A 17,963-nucleotide genomic window follows, 5' to 3' on the forward strand; every position below is an offset into this window, starting at 1 on the left:
TGTTCCCGACTTCTCCAGTTCCACCCCCGGCCCTCACACCCGTCAACAAGTGTGACTTTTGCAAGGCGGCAGGAGGGTTAGTGAGGGACCGGGGGCGGAGCTAGAGGGATGTTAGAAAAGCTGCGCTGTTATTGGCTGATAAACGAAGTTGAAGCGGAGCTGGATTTGAGCTGTTACTATATTAACTAGAGCCGAGGGCGGGAAAGTGTCCATTCTGTTATCTGTAACTTGGCCTTCAGCCCTTCCCCCGCCGCGCCCCACCCTATCTGTTGCAGCTGTGGTGCGAGGCTTCCCTCTGGCGACGAGGTGGGCTTGTTGCAGCTGCAGTTAATGCAGGACCTGTGCGGGGTCTTCTTGAGTTTTTTTTTAATGGCTGGCACCAACCTAACTACATACCTCAGCTCTTACGGCCACTTATCTTCCTGTTGGTTCACAGAAGTTCTTTTTGGAGGTATTTTTTTGCCATTCTTACCAATTTTGTTTTCTTTCTGTATTGACTGTAGGATATTTTCGATTTGGAGTCTTATGCTAGGATTTAGAACATAACATAAGAACATAAGAAGTGCCATCTACGGAATAGACCCTAGGTCCATCAAGTCCGGAGATCCGCACACGGTGTACCCTGGCATAGTTTTAGTCCCCATATCACTCTAAGCTTCTTGTAAAGGGAAGTGCATCTAGCTTACCCATGTCACTCTATGCTACTCATAAGGAGATGTACATCTAACTTACCCTTAAATCCTAGAATAGTGGATTCCGCAATTACCTCTTCTGGGAGAGCATTTCCAGGTGTCCACCACTCGTTGCGTGAAGTAGAACTTCCTGATATTTGTCCTCAACTTGTCCCCCCTTAGTTTCAGTCCATGTCCTCTTGTCCGTGTCACATTGGACACTGTAAATAATGTTTTTTCCTGCTCTATTTTGTCAATTCCTTTCAGTATTTTGAAAATCTCGATCATATCCCCTCGCAGTCTCCTTTTCTCAAGGGAGAACAACCCCAGTCTCTTAAGTCGTTCCTCGTAAACCAGGTTCTCCATACCTTTCACAAGCTTTTTTGCTCGTCTCTGCACCCTCTCCAGCAGTTTTATATCCTTCTTTAGGTATGGAGACCAATGCTGGACGCAGTATTCCAAGTGTGGTCTGACCATCGCTCTATAAAGCGGCATTATAACTTTCTCCGATCTACTCGTGATTCCCTTATTTATCATGCCTAGCATTCTATTCGCGTTCTTCACTGCCGCCGCGCATTGCGCCAACTGCTTCAGAGTCCTATCGATTAATACTCCCAGGTCCTTTTCCTGTTCAGTTTTTCCCAGAGTTGCACCTAACATACTATACTTGTGTTCCTTATTTTTTCTGCCTAATTTTTCACATTGAACTTCATCTGCCATTTATCTGCCCAATTCTCCAATCGGCTCAAGTCACTCTGTAGTTCCTCACTGTCCTTCTGTGATTTGATGGCCCGGCATAGCTTTGTGTCATCTGCAAACTTGATGATCTCACTGGATGTTCCATCCTCTAGGTCGTTGATGAAAATATTAAATAAGATGGGCCCAAGTACCAAGCCCTGGGGCACACCGCTAGTCACATTTTCCTAGTCTGAGAACTTCCCATTTATGCCCACTCTCTGCCTTCTGTTCTCCAGCCATTTGCCTATCCATCTTAGTATATCTCCTTCTATTCCATGGCCCTGCAGTTTCCTGAGGAGTCTTACATGTGGAACTTTGTCAAACGCTTTCTGAAAATCCAAGTATATAATATCCACCGGTTCTCCATTTGTCTGTTCACTGTCTCAAAAAATTGAAATAGGTTCATCAAACATGACTTCCCTTCCCTGAATCCATGTTAGCTGGCTCTCATCAGATCGTGTGTGTCTAAGTGCCGGGTTATGCTATCCTTGATCAGTGCCTCAACCATCTTCCTAGGGACTGACGTGAGACTCACAGGTCTATAGTTGCCTGGTACTCCTCTTGATCCTTTTTTAAATATCGGCGTGACATTCGCTATCTTCCAGTCATCCGGTATCTGTCCCGTTTTGATTGACAGGTTGGCAAGTTTTTGCAATAGTTCTCCGATTTCTACTATTAGCTCTTTCAAGACTCTCGGATAAATTCCGTCTGGTCCAGGAGATTTGTCACTTTTGAGTTTGTCGATCTGGCGGTAGATCTGGTCCAAGTCCACTTCTACTTTGTAAAGACAGATGCAAAGAAGGAATTTAGTCTGTCTGTGATTTGTTTGTCTTCCTTGATGCACCCTTTCCTTCCCTGGTCGTCCAGCGGTCCCACCGCCTCTTTTGCGGGTTTTCTCCCTTTCATGTACCTGATGAAGGGCTTGAAGTTTTTGGCCTCCTGCGCTATTTTCTCCTCATAGCCCTTTTTGGCATCACTTACTGCCCTGTGACACTTCTTCTGATCATCCTTGTGTTTGTTCCAAGTTTCAGTTGTTTTCATGCATTTCCATGCTTTAAAGGAGTCCTTCTTTTCCTTTATGGCTTCCTTTACCTCTTTAGTAAGCCACGCCGGCTCTCTTTGCCTTTGGTTTTCTTTGCTTTGGACATCTGCGGAATGTAGAGGCTTTGTGCTTCCGTGATAGTATTTTTCAGAAGGGACCATGCACTCAGCCCAAATTCCTACTATGACAAGGTAGTTCTTTGCACCCATCCCAAATTCCAACCGAAAGTCATATCAGTGTTTCATCTAAACAAGTCCATTATATACCAAGCCCCACTCTCACACTTTGGAAGCGGTGCTTGGACTGCAAATGGGCTCTTGCCTACTACCTGGATTGCACCAAACCTCTCAGAACCTCCACTCAACTCTTCCTCTCCTTTGATCCCAACTGCCTAGTAACTCCTGTCACCAAGAACACCATCTCAACATGGCTGGTGGACTATTTCCTTCTGCTGTGCTTAGTCTGGATTGACATTTAAGAGCCATGTCAGAGCACACAAAATCCAAGCAATGGTGACTACGGTAACGCAAATTGGCCACCTGGTCATCTAATTATTACCTTCACATCTCACTACTACTTGGAGAACCATTCCAAATGAGATAGTCAATTCGGCCAAGCTGTTCTCCAAATTTTATTATCCATTTAGAAGCCAATTTCCCTCCAACTCTGGAGTTGCCAGGTTCATGGTGATAACCCTCTTCTCAGAGGCATGATCCTGGCAGCTAGTGAGTCCCACATTTGAGAATATGCTGCCTACTTGTCTTGGGATAAAGCACCTGTAATAGGTGTTATCTGAGAACAGTAAGCAGATATTCTCACAATCCCGCCCACATCCCTTACTTGGCTTCTTAGCTTTATTATTCAACTGGATATACTACATGCAGAAGGAAGTTATGAAGGAGCTGACACACAGTGTGGACGACATCAAGATTTAAAGCGACAGCTCACTCTTTCACTATCCATATACTATATTTTTTTAGGAGGTTATTTTCTCCATAGTAAGCCTCTATGTCGTTCTAATTTTATACTTCATAGCATTGGCTTTTCTTTCCTTTCCGCCGCCATCAAGGCCAAGAACATCAACTACTTTTCGGAAACAGTTGTACTCAATATCCCCTACAATTGGGCCCTTTGATTTAGCATCGGCAGTCTTCCCATCAATGTCCCCGATGCCTAGTGAATTCAAGAAATGTTCTCAACGTAACAGGACTATTTCGGGTTCAGACTCTCACAACTGGTGGGTGCCATGTCTAGGTCTTGAACATCAGGACGTTCCTTGTAATTTCTGTATTTGTAATTTCTGTATTCGCATGCAAAAGAGGAGTCTAAAGACTTGGCAAATTCAGGTTGAGAAGTTCTTTGGGTACATGTCCACCATATCTACAGACCCATTACCAGCCTAGGCACCTCCTCTATTGATGTCGACATCCACTCAACCTTCGACACTTTCTAAAGGAAGCTCATTGCTCTTCTTCTATGTGTCAGATCTCAGAGAACCTCCAGAAAAAGTCTAAGGAGTATCGACACCTTCCAGATGAACTTTCACATCCTTACCATCTTCAATGCCTCAAAAGCGTCAGCAATCAGAACTTTCTATCACCCTAGATGCTTTCTTCTACTAAGCTTCCTCCTCTTTCTAAGTCCACAACGCCTCAACGTCAACCTGAGCCGACTGTAACTTTGACTATATTGATACCGGCACCTTCCCTGCAAGACCAAATTAAGGTATTAATGTAGCAGGACTTGGCATCCCTACTTTAGTCTAGGACACTACTTCCTTCGACTAATCTGTTTAAGATACATAAGTCTCTCAATAAACCATCAGGGAGGCCTATAGTGTCTGGCCGAGTCTCACTTTTGGAACCTCTATCCAACTTTGTGGATTTTATTTACGTCCCATGGTTAGCAAAGCTGCATCTTACATTCGTGATTCAGTTGATTTTTTACAACGTATTGAGCATATTAAGTTCACTGATATACAAGATATATGGATGATTACAATGGGCGTGAAATCATTGTATACTATTATTCCACAACAAGAGGTTTAGAGATCATTATTCATTACTTGGATAAGAATATAAGAATTGCTGCTGCTGGGTCAGACCATCGTGGTCCATTGTGCCTACTATTTTCCTGGCAGAGTTAGTAGAAATAGCTCTAACAAAGAATTATTTTCTTTTTGGAAGATAATATTATCAACAAACTTTGGGAATAGCAATGGGGGCCACTATGGCCCCTTCAGTAGCCAATCTCTTTATGACACGCTTCGAGGAACTCTGGGTTCCTACTTCATCATACAACATGCATATACAACAATGGACACGGTACATTGATGAAATATTTTTTGGGACAGACACGAAGAATGCCTTTGATTCTTTTGTAAATTGGTTTAACACTAGACATCAAAGTATTGAAGTGGAAATGAAATGTAGCACTACAGAAATTTTGTCTCTTGATGTCCTTATTAAGAGTCAATTTTCACTAAACAAACTGATTGCAACACCTTTTTACATTTCTCTAGTTTTCATCCAAGATACCTTAAGAGAAGTTTACCTATATCTCAATTTTTGAGATTTCATAGGTTATGTTTTTCCACAGATGAGTTTAAGGAGAGATCAAAAGAATTGACTTTGAAACTTGAGAGTAGAGGATATCCTAGAAATATCATTCGTAAAGCTTACAAAAGGGCACTTTATGCAAATCGAGAGCTCATGGGCAACAAAGACTTATGGATAATATGCAGGATGCCACTGTTAAACATGTCCTCAAATAAGGCACTAGTTCTGAACGTATCTCTAAGGTCTTGTGTAAACACTGGCAGATAGTATCAATGCCATCATTTCAGGACAAGAGTCTACAGATTGCTTATAGAAGGGACTCTAATTTGAAAGAAATTCTTTGTCCAGCGATTCTACGGAAAACACGCAATACTGAGATAACATCTGGACACCATACTCCATGTGGCCATTGTAAAACTTGTGAGGTCACATTGGATGTTATGGAATTTATTAATCCAGTGGATCGCTGAGTATACACCTTGAAGTATTCTACTAACTGTGACTCAGATTTTGTGGTCTATTGTTTTATATGTAAGTTGCTCTATATAGGTCATATTTCAAGGAAATTCAGAATTAGAGTGAATGAGCATCACAGTGCTATTACACGCGGTATGACAGAGGCACCAATGACATAACACTGTCTACAGTTCTCCCATGCTTTCCAAGATTTAAGATGCTTTATTATAGATTGCATTGTTGCACAACAGCGAGGAGGGAACCGGAAGCTTATTTTCCTGAGGTGGGAACAATGGATTTATAGGCTACATATAGTTCAACCATCGGGTCTTAATGCTTCAATAGACTGGGTCTATTTTTTCTGAATTATGATATATGCATTTTTATACGATCCTTTTTTGAACATCGATTTTGAGTGGTTTTTTTTTCTTTTTCATTTTTTTAGTTCAGTGATGGCCTCAGTTATTATGCAGCTTTAAGACAATAGTAAAGCTCTTTTCTTGAGCTGACTGAGCATGTCCAATCAGGAAAGAGTGATGATGTTTGGACACAGCTGTTAATTTAAAGCAAGCTATGGCACCATTTTTTGTTTCCAACAGACAGTTTTTTGCCAATTTCGCTAAAGGTATGTGGAAAGAAAGAAGTTATTCTATCTTCATGGGGTTGCAAGTTATATATACATTTTTTAAAAATTTTTTTATTTATAACCTTTTCCAATTTTTAATCAAGTATTACAATCTTGACACACAATAAAAATCAAGTAATTACACAAAGGTTTATACATAGAAATACAGTCTATTATTAGTTCCTACTAAAAACTGCTAAAAAATTACATTAAAATGATTTACAGTATCTGAGGTTTTTTGGCCAATGATAGAAGCAAGTAGAGGAGCTTATCTCTTTACATAGCTCTTTCTACAGTCAAAGGACAGTGTTTGCTTCCTACGGCTTCTGAGGCCTTTTTCCTCCGTTATTGATTGATTGTGGTTGGATTACATAAACAAGTATTCATTTCTTATTGGAGCTTTTTAAATTTATATTTGTAAAGTTCTGCATGACATATAACCATTTGGGAAGCAACAGCATTTTAAACATGGCAATTCAACCCCTCAGGGATAATGGCAGTTTAGATCATAAAGTTAACACATCCTGGGATTTTTTTAATAATACTTGAAAGTTTTCAGTGTAAGCCTTGGTGATATTTAAGCTTCCCTTTAGTAAGGGGAAAAGGTACCGTCTAATCTGCATAATCATCCACCCCAAATAAATGCTCCTGATTTATCAAAATTCAACTCCAGGCCAGACACCGCCCCAAGATGATCTACTATTTGCAACGCCTGTTGTAAAGATTGACTAGGGCGAGTCAGGAGCAACAGAAGGTCATCAGCAAAAGCTATACAGCGGACCTCCTCTTGACCCACCTTTACCTTTGTCATGGTACTGTCCTCCCTGAGTTTAGTCAGTAAAGGTTCCAAAGAAAGAACAAACAGTAAGGGAGACAAGGGGCATCCCTGCCTAGTACCCCACCCTAGAGTAAAGAAATCTGAGACTGAACCATTGAGCAGTATTGCAGAGATTGGGTTGGAGTATAAAGTCCTAACCATTTCGAGAAATGCACCCCCAAATCATACCTCTCCACAAGGGGAATAAATATTCCCAAGCTACACAATCAAATGCCTTTTGTGCATCTAAACTTATTAACAAAGCCAGAATGCCATGTGTAACACTATGATCATGACCTGCCATGACCCGCCTGACATTCCAGACCGCCTAGTAAACTTGCACAAAACCAACTTGGTCAGTGTGGATTAACCCTGGTAAAAGTGGCGATAACCTAGTTGCTAATATTCTTGCCAACAGATTATGGTCAAAATGAATCAATGATATGGGATGGTATGATTCAAGAGACTTGGGTTTTTTACCAGGTTTAGGTATCAATACTACCAGAGAACGATTGGCATGAAGTGGAAACTCCCCCTCAAAAACACGTGGGCAAAATAAGCTTCTAGGGGAAATGAGTTATGATCCTGTAACGCCATGTAAAATTTCACAGCGAGTCCATCAGGACCTGTGGCTTTTGCAAGAGGAGAACACTTAATGGTATTTCTAATTTCCACTGCTGTTATAGGAGCCTGAAGAGTCTGCCCAATCTCTACTAGAATTTAGGGTAAATTTAAGTGAGCAAGGTATGACTATCTCCTGTAAAGGAATTGGTTGCCCCTGATAAAACTTATGAAAATGATGATAAAATAGTGATGTCAATTGTTCTCTGTCAGTAATAATCTCATTTTGGTACAAAATTCCTTTTAAAAAATGAGGACCCACCCAGAGATGCAGTAAACGCAGTAGTATACCTGTACGATTGCCGTATTTATAGAATTTACTAGTCTTTAAGCCCATTACATTAACGGGTGCTAGAATAGATGTGTGTGTCTGCCTTTCTCCCTCTCTCCTTGGCCACTTTCTGTCTGTTTGTCTTTCTTTCTTTCTGTCTCTCTCTTTCCTCAGCTGTCCACCACCACCCCTTCACTGCTCCCCCTGTCCAGCAGCAGCCCTTCTCCCTTCCTTTTACCTCCCCCCTATCCAGCAGCACCTCTTCCCTGCTCCCCCTGTCCAGCAGTAGCCCTTCTCCCTTTCTTTTATCTTCCCTGTGTCCAGCAGCACCCCTTCCCTGCTCCCCCTGTCCAGCAGCAGCCCTTCTCCCTTCGTTTTACATCTCCCCTGTCCAGCAGCACCCCTTCACTGCTCCCCCTGTCCAGCAGCACTCTTTCTGGCCCAACGGCATGAACCTCATGTCCATCTCTTCCTCTCTTACTTCCTCTGTCCATATCTCTCCCTCCCCCTTCTGTCCCCTCCCTGAATCTCTCTCCCTCTCCCCATCTTGCCTCCTCCCCATCATTTCTCCCTTCCCCCCGCTTCCCTCACTCTGTATCGCACCCCTGCCGGCATCTACTCCTCCCTCCCGCCTGCTCATCCGCCTGTTTAACTTCAAAGAAAAGCGCTGCACCACACTGTTGCTGGCCTCGGCATCTTATCTTCACTGCGGCCAGCCTTAGCGGAAATAGGAAGTTGTCAGAGGGTGGGTCACAGTGGAGAGAAGACGGCGAGGCCAGCGGCAGCAAGGCGCAGTGCTTTTCTAAGAAACTAAACACGGCGGGCAGGTGAGCAGGCGAGAGGGAGGAGGGTGAGATGTAGATGCCGGCAGGGGCGCCTGTGCCCTCCCCCCCGTTCCAATGCCTATGGAATCAGCGGCGGCAGTGGTTTCTCTGGCGGTGAGTGAGGGCGGGAGGGGGAGTCGCCGGCGTGTTTCCTGCCTCCGTGTTCAAAAATGGAATTCGGCAAAGAGAGACACATGCTGTCAGAGAACATGCCGTCCTAAGGGAGCATGCGCGCTTAGGGTTTTATTATAGAGGATACTTACAGTACTGATGGGATCTCATAATTTTCTCATGCAATTTAACATTCAGTGCTACTCTCACTGCTTGCAGTGAGTCTCTATCACTCAACAATTTAGATTTAATAAAGGGCCTGTTTACATCTCTCAATTTGAGTATGCAAATCTAACAATTCCATAGTATGTTCTCTCCATTTCCTAGCCACGTAAGCAATCGTCTCACCGCGAAGAATTGCCTTAGCAGTTTCCCAAAGCAGAATGGGATCAGAGACAGAACTGCATTATCTTCTAGAAATTGAGTCTATTTTTTAAGTATATATTCTTTGCAACTAGAGTCCCAATATAAATAACAAGGAAACCTCAAAAGACTGCTATCTTTTCCGACCTGGGAACTATTCACTTCAATCCAAATTACTGCATAATCTGATATGGTGGGTAAATCTATTTCAATCCAGGATATCCTACTGAAAATGAGGAGGCCGCAAAGATATAATCAAGATGCAACAGTGCTAAAATTTTAAAGTGACAATATACTTTGGTACATGTCTGTGCTGGGCTCCGTGGATATCGCCCATATGTGAGAATATCTGCCTGCTGTCCTTGTAGAACACCTGCTACAGTTGAGTAATTGTGTTTTTACAACAGAGCACCACAAAGAAAAATGAGCTAGATTTTCAATGATCCTAATGACTTGGGGAGAACCAGGAATTCATTATCGGGCTCATTTTTTAAAGATAGACATCCAAAAGACAGCATGAACCAGCATTTGGACATCTTACTAGTCAAAAAAATCCAAGTGGGCATTCTCAAAACAGACTTTCTAGATGTCTTTTTGATTATTTTGTCTCCAGTGCCTCCAAATCTTAAGAGGGGGCATGTTAAGAAGTGTGTTTGGGTGGGCTTAGGACTTAGACGCTTGTCGGGCATAATCAAACCTTTAACAAAAGGACCTGTGCTCTTCTTAGACGTTTTGGAGCTAGACCTGTAGTAACAGCATCTAAATGCTAAAAAGGTGCCCCAACTGACCAGATAACCACTGGAGGGATTAAGGCATGACCCCTCCTTACTCCCCTAGTGGTCACCGACCCCATCCGACCACCCAAAAATGTTTTAAAAAAAAACCCAGTACTGTCTGTATTACGAGGGGATGCTGAAAAGTTCTCAGCCCAAGCAGTTTCAGATGTTAACAGAGACATTTGAGCTGAGAGAGTAGAGGTTACTGTAGTGATTTCCACACTAAAAGTTACAGGTACAGATATCAGATAACTTGCTTCTGTTGTATGGTGAGCTCTCCAAAACCTACTGTATCTACATTAAGATGACACCCGCAAGCATAAGAGCTATTATTGTGGTGACAAACAACAAAGTGGAAGCTAACTTTATTATCACACTAATGGTCAACTTCAAATTATGTGATATCATTTTGTATATTGAGGAAAAAAGACCTCAAATGCCCCTGTGTCAAAAAACTGAAGTTTTGAAAAGACAATCGAATGGGGTAATGGATATTATCATAGGTCATAAACTTCATTATTACACCAATGTGTACAATAAACTTAATTAATCTTAATTATGTGCTCCAATCCTTTTTTATAAGTTTTTTGCTGGATGCTTCTTTTTATACTTTTTTAATGTCTTCATTTATCAAACTTTGTGTCAACAACGTTTTAACGTGCGCTTTAACGTGGAAAAATGCAAGGTCATGCATATAGGGAAAAAGAACCCGTTGTTCAACTACAAATTGGGGGGGGCATTGTTGGGAGACAGCAGACTTGAGAGAGACTTGGGTGTGCTGGTGGATGCATCACTGAAGCCATCTGCACAGTGCGCAGCAGCCTCGAAAAAAGCCAACAGAATGCTGGGCATCATAAAGAGGGGCATAACAACCAGGACGCGGGAAGTCATCATGCCATTGTATCGAGCGATGGTGCGTCCACATCTGGAATATTGCGTTCAGTATTGGTCGCCGCACCTCAAGAAGGACATGGCGGTACTTGAGAGAGTCCAAAGGAGAGCAACGAAACTGGTAAAAGGGCTGGAACACTGCCCATACGCTGAGAGGTTGGATAGGCTGGGGCTCTTCTCTCTGGAAAAAAGGAGGCTCAGGGGAGATATGATAGAGACCTTCAAGATCATGAGGGGCATAGAGAGGGTGGATAGGGACAGATTCTTCAGACTGAAGGGGACAACAAGTACGAGGGGGCATTCGGAGAAACTGAAGGGAGATAGGTTCAAAACAAATGCAAGGAAGTTTTTTTTCGCCCAAAGGGTCGTGGACACTTGGAATGCGCTACCGGAGGAAGTGATCAGGCAGAGTACGGTACAGGGATTCAAACAGGGATTGGACGGATTTCTGAGGGATAAAGGGATCGTGGGATACTGAGGGAGGAGCTGGGATGTAACACAAGTATAGAAAGCTAACCAGGTAATAAGTATAGAAACCCAACAGGTCGTGCATGTGCAAGACCGGAGAGTTAGGACTTCGATGGGAAGATAGGACTTCAATGAGAAACCAAGGTGGCAAGGGAGCCCCTTCTGGTGATTCAGACAGGTCGTGACCTGTTTGGGCCGCTGCGGGAGCGGACTGCCGGCAGGATGGACCTATGGTCTGACCCGGCGGAGGCACTGCTTATGTTCTTATGTTCTTAAGTGTTAAATCCTCATAGGTCTAGGTTGTTAAATTTCTCTTGTTTCTTTATCTTAAGAACATAAGAAACGCCCTCACCGGATCAGACCGAGGTCCATCTAGTCCGGCGATCCGCACACGCGGCGGCCCATATAGGTACTCCTTTTTGGAGACCCGGATTTACCGTATCCCTCAATATGATATGCAAGAAGGTGTGCATCCAACTTGCGTTTGAATCCCAGAACAGTAGTCTCCTCCACAACCTCCTCTGGGAGTGCATTCCAAGCACCCACCATGCGCTGTGTGAAACAGAATTTCCTGACATTTGTCTTAAACCTACTGCCTCTCAGTTTCAGTCTATGTCCTCTTGTCCGTGTCACATCAGAATATTTCAGTAATGCTTCTTTTTGGTCTATTTTATCAAATCCTTTTAATATTTTAAAAGTCTCTATCAAATCTCCTCTCAGTCTTCTCTTCTCAAGAGTAAACAGCCCCAGCTTCCTGAGTCGATCTTTGTAGGTCAAATTTTCCATTCCTTTGATAAGTTTCGTGGCTCGCCTCTGCACTTTTTCCAGCAGAGTTATATCCTTTTTAAGGTTTGGAGACCAGTGTTGGACACAGTATTCTAAGTGCGGTCGGACCATTGTTCTATAAAGTGGCATTTTTAAGTGAACTTTTACTTATCTCAATAGTTGTTAGGATCTTTAAATACTTATAAACAGTTTGAGGGGCTGGACCCGACATGTTTTGCAACAGCTTCATCAGGGATCCACCTTAAAAAATAAGTACATAAGTCTTAGAATTAATCTTACCCCACAACCTCTATATTTCAGAACAAACAATTACTAAGAATTGAAAATATTCAACCTACTACTGCCGCTGTCATCCGACCCTCTTGAAAACTATTTAAAATGAAGAGAGAGTCAATTTGATTTCAATACATACCATTTAGAGAGATCCATTTGTACTGGTAATATTTGTGGTGTTGGAAATGGGTATTTATGATTGGTTCATTTTGCAAAACTGTACTAAGTTATCGCCAGCTTCATTTCTTGCTCCTATGCTGTGCTTTCCAACCACTATCTTCAGTTGTACTTCTACTTTTGCATTGAAGTCCCCCATAATGATCAGTAGATCTTGTTTTAACATTTGATCTATTACATTTTGAAGTTGTTTCTAGAACAATGCTACATCCTCATTTTCCACCTCTGTCATTGGAGCATATACAGTACTCCCCTGGAATTTGCAGGGGTTCCGTTCCAGGAACCCCCACGAATTTCAAAAAATCCACGAATACGGTTTTGAGGCAGGGGAGACAGGAGAGGCAGGAGAGAGCAGCCGGAGTGCCGGCGAGTGAAGGAAATCAGTCGCTGTATGCTCCAACTGCCTCTTTCTGTACTAAAGTTGGGCCTCACCAATCTGGAGCTGCTTTAACACACAGCTCCTGATTGGTAAGGTCCAATTTTAGTACAGGAAGAGGCAGTCGGACCATACAGCGAGTAATTTCTTTCACTTTCTGCACTACAGCTGCCCTCTCCTGCCTCTCCTCTGCCCTCTCATGCCTGGTCATTCGTGGTCGGAAAATACCGCGAATGACCGGGACTGCGAACCACCGACCACGAATTCACAGGGGAGCACTGTACTTGGATCAAAATGAAATTGATCGGCTTTTACTGTAGACCGATTGACATGACCCTATCACTGATAACATTGTACTTTAGTACCATCTTTGAAAGCTTATTGTTGAGGATGAATGCCATACCATTTTTCCTGTGTTTCATGACAAGAGTAGCAGATCCAGTGCTTGTTTGATTGAAAATGACCCTGTCCTGTCCTGAGTTCACTAATACCTATCAAATTGATTTTGGTTTTTTTTTTTATTTGATCTTAACAATTTCCAATTTTCCTTGATTCATGCTTTGTACGTTCCATGTTTCTATGTTGAGAATATCTTTACAGTTTCTGATCTCCCTTTTCTTTCCAGCAACATCTGCATCAGGATGTCCTGGCGGCTTTGGTCTCTCAGCTTCACAAACATTGGGCATACTCTGGGTAATGATCTACTCTTCCCATATGATAATCATTACTTATATGGAGCAGAATTGTATTACTATTGCCCACCAGAGGGACCTCTCTAACTATTACTGGATGGACAATCAGTTTTTCTAATGTTTGCTCTGCATAGCCCTTCGGGCTTATTTTCCAGGAAGGACTTGGTGCCTCATTACTGGGGATGGTAAGAGGTGAACTGGCAGAAGAAACAGTTCCAACATTCCCATGTATTATACTGTAGCTGATTGTTTAGGTTCCTATTTACCCTTGCTTCTCCTTTGTCTATACTCCTCTCAAAAATGATTTTAACTTATCCTGCAAACCTGCATTGTTTTTCTAATGATAATATAAGAACATAAGAAATGCCTCCGCTGGGTCAGACCTGAGGTCCATCGCGCCCAGCAGTCCGCTCACGCGGCGGCCCACCAGGTCCAGGACCTGTGCAGTAATCTTCTATCTATACCCCTCTATCCCCTTTTCCAGCAGGAAATTATCCAATCCTTTCTTAAACCCCAGTACCTTACGCTGCCCTATAACGTCCTCTGGAAGTGCATTCCAGGTGTCCACCACAATAGAAATAAAACAAAAATGATGCATTTTTTTATTGGGCTAACTTAATACAGTTTCTGACTAGCTCTCAAAGACAAAGTCGGGAATGAGCAAAAGATGAACATAGTATCCACACGCATAAGACATCAAGTGACATTTTGGGTAAAATATATTGAGGTATGCTAATGGAATTCCAATATAAGGAATGCTCCTTCTTGACCTCAGGGTCTTTTTCCAAGGGTTGTCTAAGCAATTCTGCTGCACAGGGTACAATGGAGATGGTGCAAAAATTGTGGCACAGGCGGAAGAACAAATGGCTAAAAATGTAAAAAAGGGAGATAAAAATTTTTTCAGATATATTAGTGAAAGGAGGAAGATAAAAAATGGAATTGCTAGACTGAAAGATGCTGGGAACAAATATGTGGAGAGTGATGAGGAGAAAGCAAATGTGCTAAACAAATACTTCTGTTCTGTGTTCACAGAAGAAAATCCTGGAGAAGGACCGAGATTGTCTGGCAAAGTTACACGAGAAAATGGAGTAGATTCTGCGCCGTTCACGGAGGAGGGTGTTTATGAGCAACTTGAAAAACTGAAGGTGGACAAAGCGATGGGACCAGACGGGATCCATCCCAGGATACTAAGGGAGCTCAGAGAGGTTCTGGCGAGTCCTATTAAAGACTTGTTCAACAAATCTCTGGAGACGGGAGTGATTCCTGGGGATTGGAGGAGAGCGGATGTGGTCCCTATTCATAAAAGTGGTCACAGGGATGAAGCAGGAAACTACAGGCCGGTGAGCCTCACTTCAGTTGTTGGAAAAATAATGGAAGTGTTGCTGAAAGAAAATATAGTGTATTTCCTTAAATCTAATGGGTTACAGGATCCGAGGCAACATGGCTTTACAAAAGGTAAATCGTGCCAAACGAACCTGATTGAATTTTTTGATTGGGTGACCAGAGAGCTGGATTGAGGACATATGCTAGATATAATTTACTTGGATTTCAGCAAAGCCTTTGATACAGTTCCTCATAAGAGGCTGTTGAACAAACTTGAAGGGCTGAAGTTAGGACCCAAAGTGGTGAACTGGGTCAGAAACTGGCTGTCGGACAGACGCCAGAGGGTGGTGGTTAATGGAAGTCGCTCGAAGGAAGGAAAGGTGACTAGTGGAGTCCCTCAGGGTTCGGTGCTGGGGCCAATCCTGTTCAATATGTATGTAAGTGACATTGCTGAAGGGTTAGAAGGAAAAGTGTGCCTTTTTGCAGATGATACCAAGATTTGTAACAGAGTAGACACCGAAGAGGGAGTGGAAAATATGAAAAAGGATCTGCAAAAGTTAGAGGAATGGTCTAATGCCTGGCAACTAAAATTCAATGCAAAGAAATGCAGAGTAATGCATTTGGGGATTAATAATAGGAAGGAACCGTATATGCTGGGAGTAGAGAAGCTGATATGCACGGACGGGGAGAGGGACCTTGGGGTGATAGTGTCCGAAGATCTAAAGGCGAAAAAACAGTGTGACAAGGCAGTGGCTGCTGCCAGAAGGATTCTGGGCTGTATAAAGAGAGGCGTAGTCAGTAGAAGGAAGAAGGTGTTGATGCCCCTGTACAGGTCATTGGTGAGGCCCCACTTGGAGTATTGTGTTCAGTTTTGGAGACCGTATCTGGCGAAAGACGTAAGAAGACTTGAGGCGGTCCAGAGGAGGGCGACGAAAATGATAGGAGGCTTGCGCCAGAAGACGTATGAGGAGAGACTGGAAGCCCTGAATATGTATACCCTAGAGGAAAGGAGAGACAGGGGAGATATGATTCAGACGTTCAAATACTTAAAGGGTATTAACGTAGAACAAAATCTTTTCCAGAGAAAGGAAAATGGTAAAACCAGAGGACATAATTTGAGGTTGAGGGGTGGTAGATTCAGGGGCAATGTTAGGAAATTCTACTTTACGGAGAGGGTGGTGGATGCCTGGAATGCGCTCCCGAGAGAGGTGGTGGAGAGTAAAACTGTGACTGAGTTCAAAGAAGCGTGGGATGAACACAGAAGATTTAGAATCAGAAAATAATATTAAAGATTGGACTAGGCCAGTTACTGGGCAGACTTGTACGGTCTGTGTCTGTGCATGGCCGTTTGGAGGAGGATGGGCAGGGGAGGGCTTCAATGGCTGGGAGGGTGTAGATGGGCTAGAGTAAGTCTTAACAGAGATTTCGGCAGTTGGAACCCAAGCACAGTACCGGGTAAAGCTTTGGATTCTCGCCCAGAAATAGCTAAGAAGAAAAAAAAAAAAATAATAATAATTTAAATTGAATCAGATTGGGCAGACTGGATGGACCATTCGGGTCTTTATCTGCCGTCATCTACTATGTTACTATGTTGGCTGCAGAGCAGGGGCATTAGGCAGTGTGTCACGCACAATGCAGTTCTGGCTCAGGGTGGTTTTCATTTTTGTTTTGGGAGTCAATATTGTTAAGAGTGCTACCTCTTTGCAAATAATCCCCCCTCCTTTACTAATGCGTAGCGCAGGCTTTAGTGCCGGCAGCGGCGGTAACTGCTTCAATGCTCATAGGAATTCTATGAGCGGCAGAGCAGTTACTGCTGCGGCTAAAACTCATGCTACACGTTAGTAAAGGAGGAGGGAATGCGCACTACTTTCAGCAAATGGAAACATCTCCCCACAAACCATCATGTTCTTTTCTTGCACGTGACATGCAACATGTATTGACATTTTCTGTGTTATTGCAAATGACACCCCATCCCTAACCAGCACTGCATGTAATTCCCCCAGGAGTATAATTTGTAATACACATGTGGTCATGGAAGCCTATTGCATCTTTTTAATTGAGTGCAAGAATGAGTTCCTGTCAGTTAACCATGGAAAGTATGTTTTCTAATATAATGTAATAAAGTATTTACTAGTCTTATAGCCCGTTACTTTAACGGGTGCTAGAATATATGTATGTGTGTCTGTCTTTATTTTTTTTCTCTCTCCTTAGCCGCTTTCTGTATTTCTGTCTGTCTTTTTTTTTTTTTTTTTCCTTGGCTGTCCACTACCACCCCTTGCCTGCTCCCCCTGTCCATTCTCCCTTCCTTTTACCTCCCCTGTGTCCTCCACCACCCCATCACTGCTCACCTTATCCAGCAGAAGCCCATCTCCCTTTATTTTACCGCCCCCTGTCCATCATCCCTCCTTCCTGCTCCCCCTGTCCAGCAGTAGGCCTGTCTTCATTTTTCTGCCCCCCTCCCTGTTAATCAGCACCTCTTCCCCTATCCATTAACCCCTTTTCTGCCCCTCCATTTCCGTGTGTTGCAGCATTTCCCTCCCACCCCACTTCCCTGTGCAGTATTTTCCTCCCCCCCATACCTTCCTCCTGAACTCCATGCCCTACTTATGTTAAAATGCTTTCCGGGTTTGGCTGCCGCGGCTTGCAGCCGCCGACATCCACCTCGGGGGGGGGAGGGGAGGAGGAAGAGAGAGAGCGAGCTTCGGGCGGCCAGCAGCCGCCGCGGCCGACATCTGCCTCGGGCCGCCGTGACCGACATCCACCTCGGGGGGAGGGAGAAAGAGAGCTTCGCGCGCATGCGCACTCCTATCTGCGGTGCCCTACAGCTCACAGAAAACCGGCGCACGCAGATGGGAGTGCGCATGCGCGGCCTAGCGTTTTATTATATTAGATATTCTGCCAGCTCACAAGAAAAGGTTCAAAGCGGATTGCAAAAACCAAAAATAACATCAAGAAAAAAAATCTATTTTAGTAAATGTTTCCTAAACAGATGTTTTTACTTTCTTTCACAAAACATAATAAGAAGATTTGGATTTTAACTCATTTGACAATGTATGACAAATCTGAACTTCCTGATGGAATAGTGATTTTTCCAATAAGCTCTT

General features: G+C 43.3%; 1 protein-coding gene across 8 annotated transcripts in view; it reads left to right on the plus strand.

Moving 5' to 3' along the window:
- Positions 1-96: 96 nt before the first annotated feature.
- Positions 97-17,963, plus strand: part of DAB2IP (DAB2 interacting protein) — an 898,952-nt gene continuing 881,085 nt past the window's right edge. For 4 of the 8 annotated variants that reach the window (XR_004540860.1, XM_033960809.1, XM_033960808.1 and 1 more), the window contains exons 1-2: positions 333-451; positions 13,470-13,537. Coding sequence is in view for 4 of the 8 variants with exons in the window: in XM_033960809.1 (XP_033816700.1) it covers positions 370-451; positions 13,470-13,537 (150 nt within the window). In the remaining 4 variants the exon portion in view is untranslated. Of the gene's footprint in view, positions 307-332; positions 452-13,469; positions 13,538-17,963 lie in introns of those variants that run through there. The other 4 variants (XM_033960821.1, XM_033960835.1, XM_033960811.1 and 1 more) reach the window with 2 other exon arrangements.

This window comes from Geotrypetes seraphini, chromosome 10 (assembly GCF_902459505.1).
Source record: "Geotrypetes seraphini chromosome 10, aGeoSer1.1, whole genome shotgun sequence".
NCBI classification, from domain to species: Eukaryota; Metazoa; Chordata; class Amphibia; order Gymnophiona; family Dermophiidae; genus Geotrypetes; species Geotrypetes seraphini.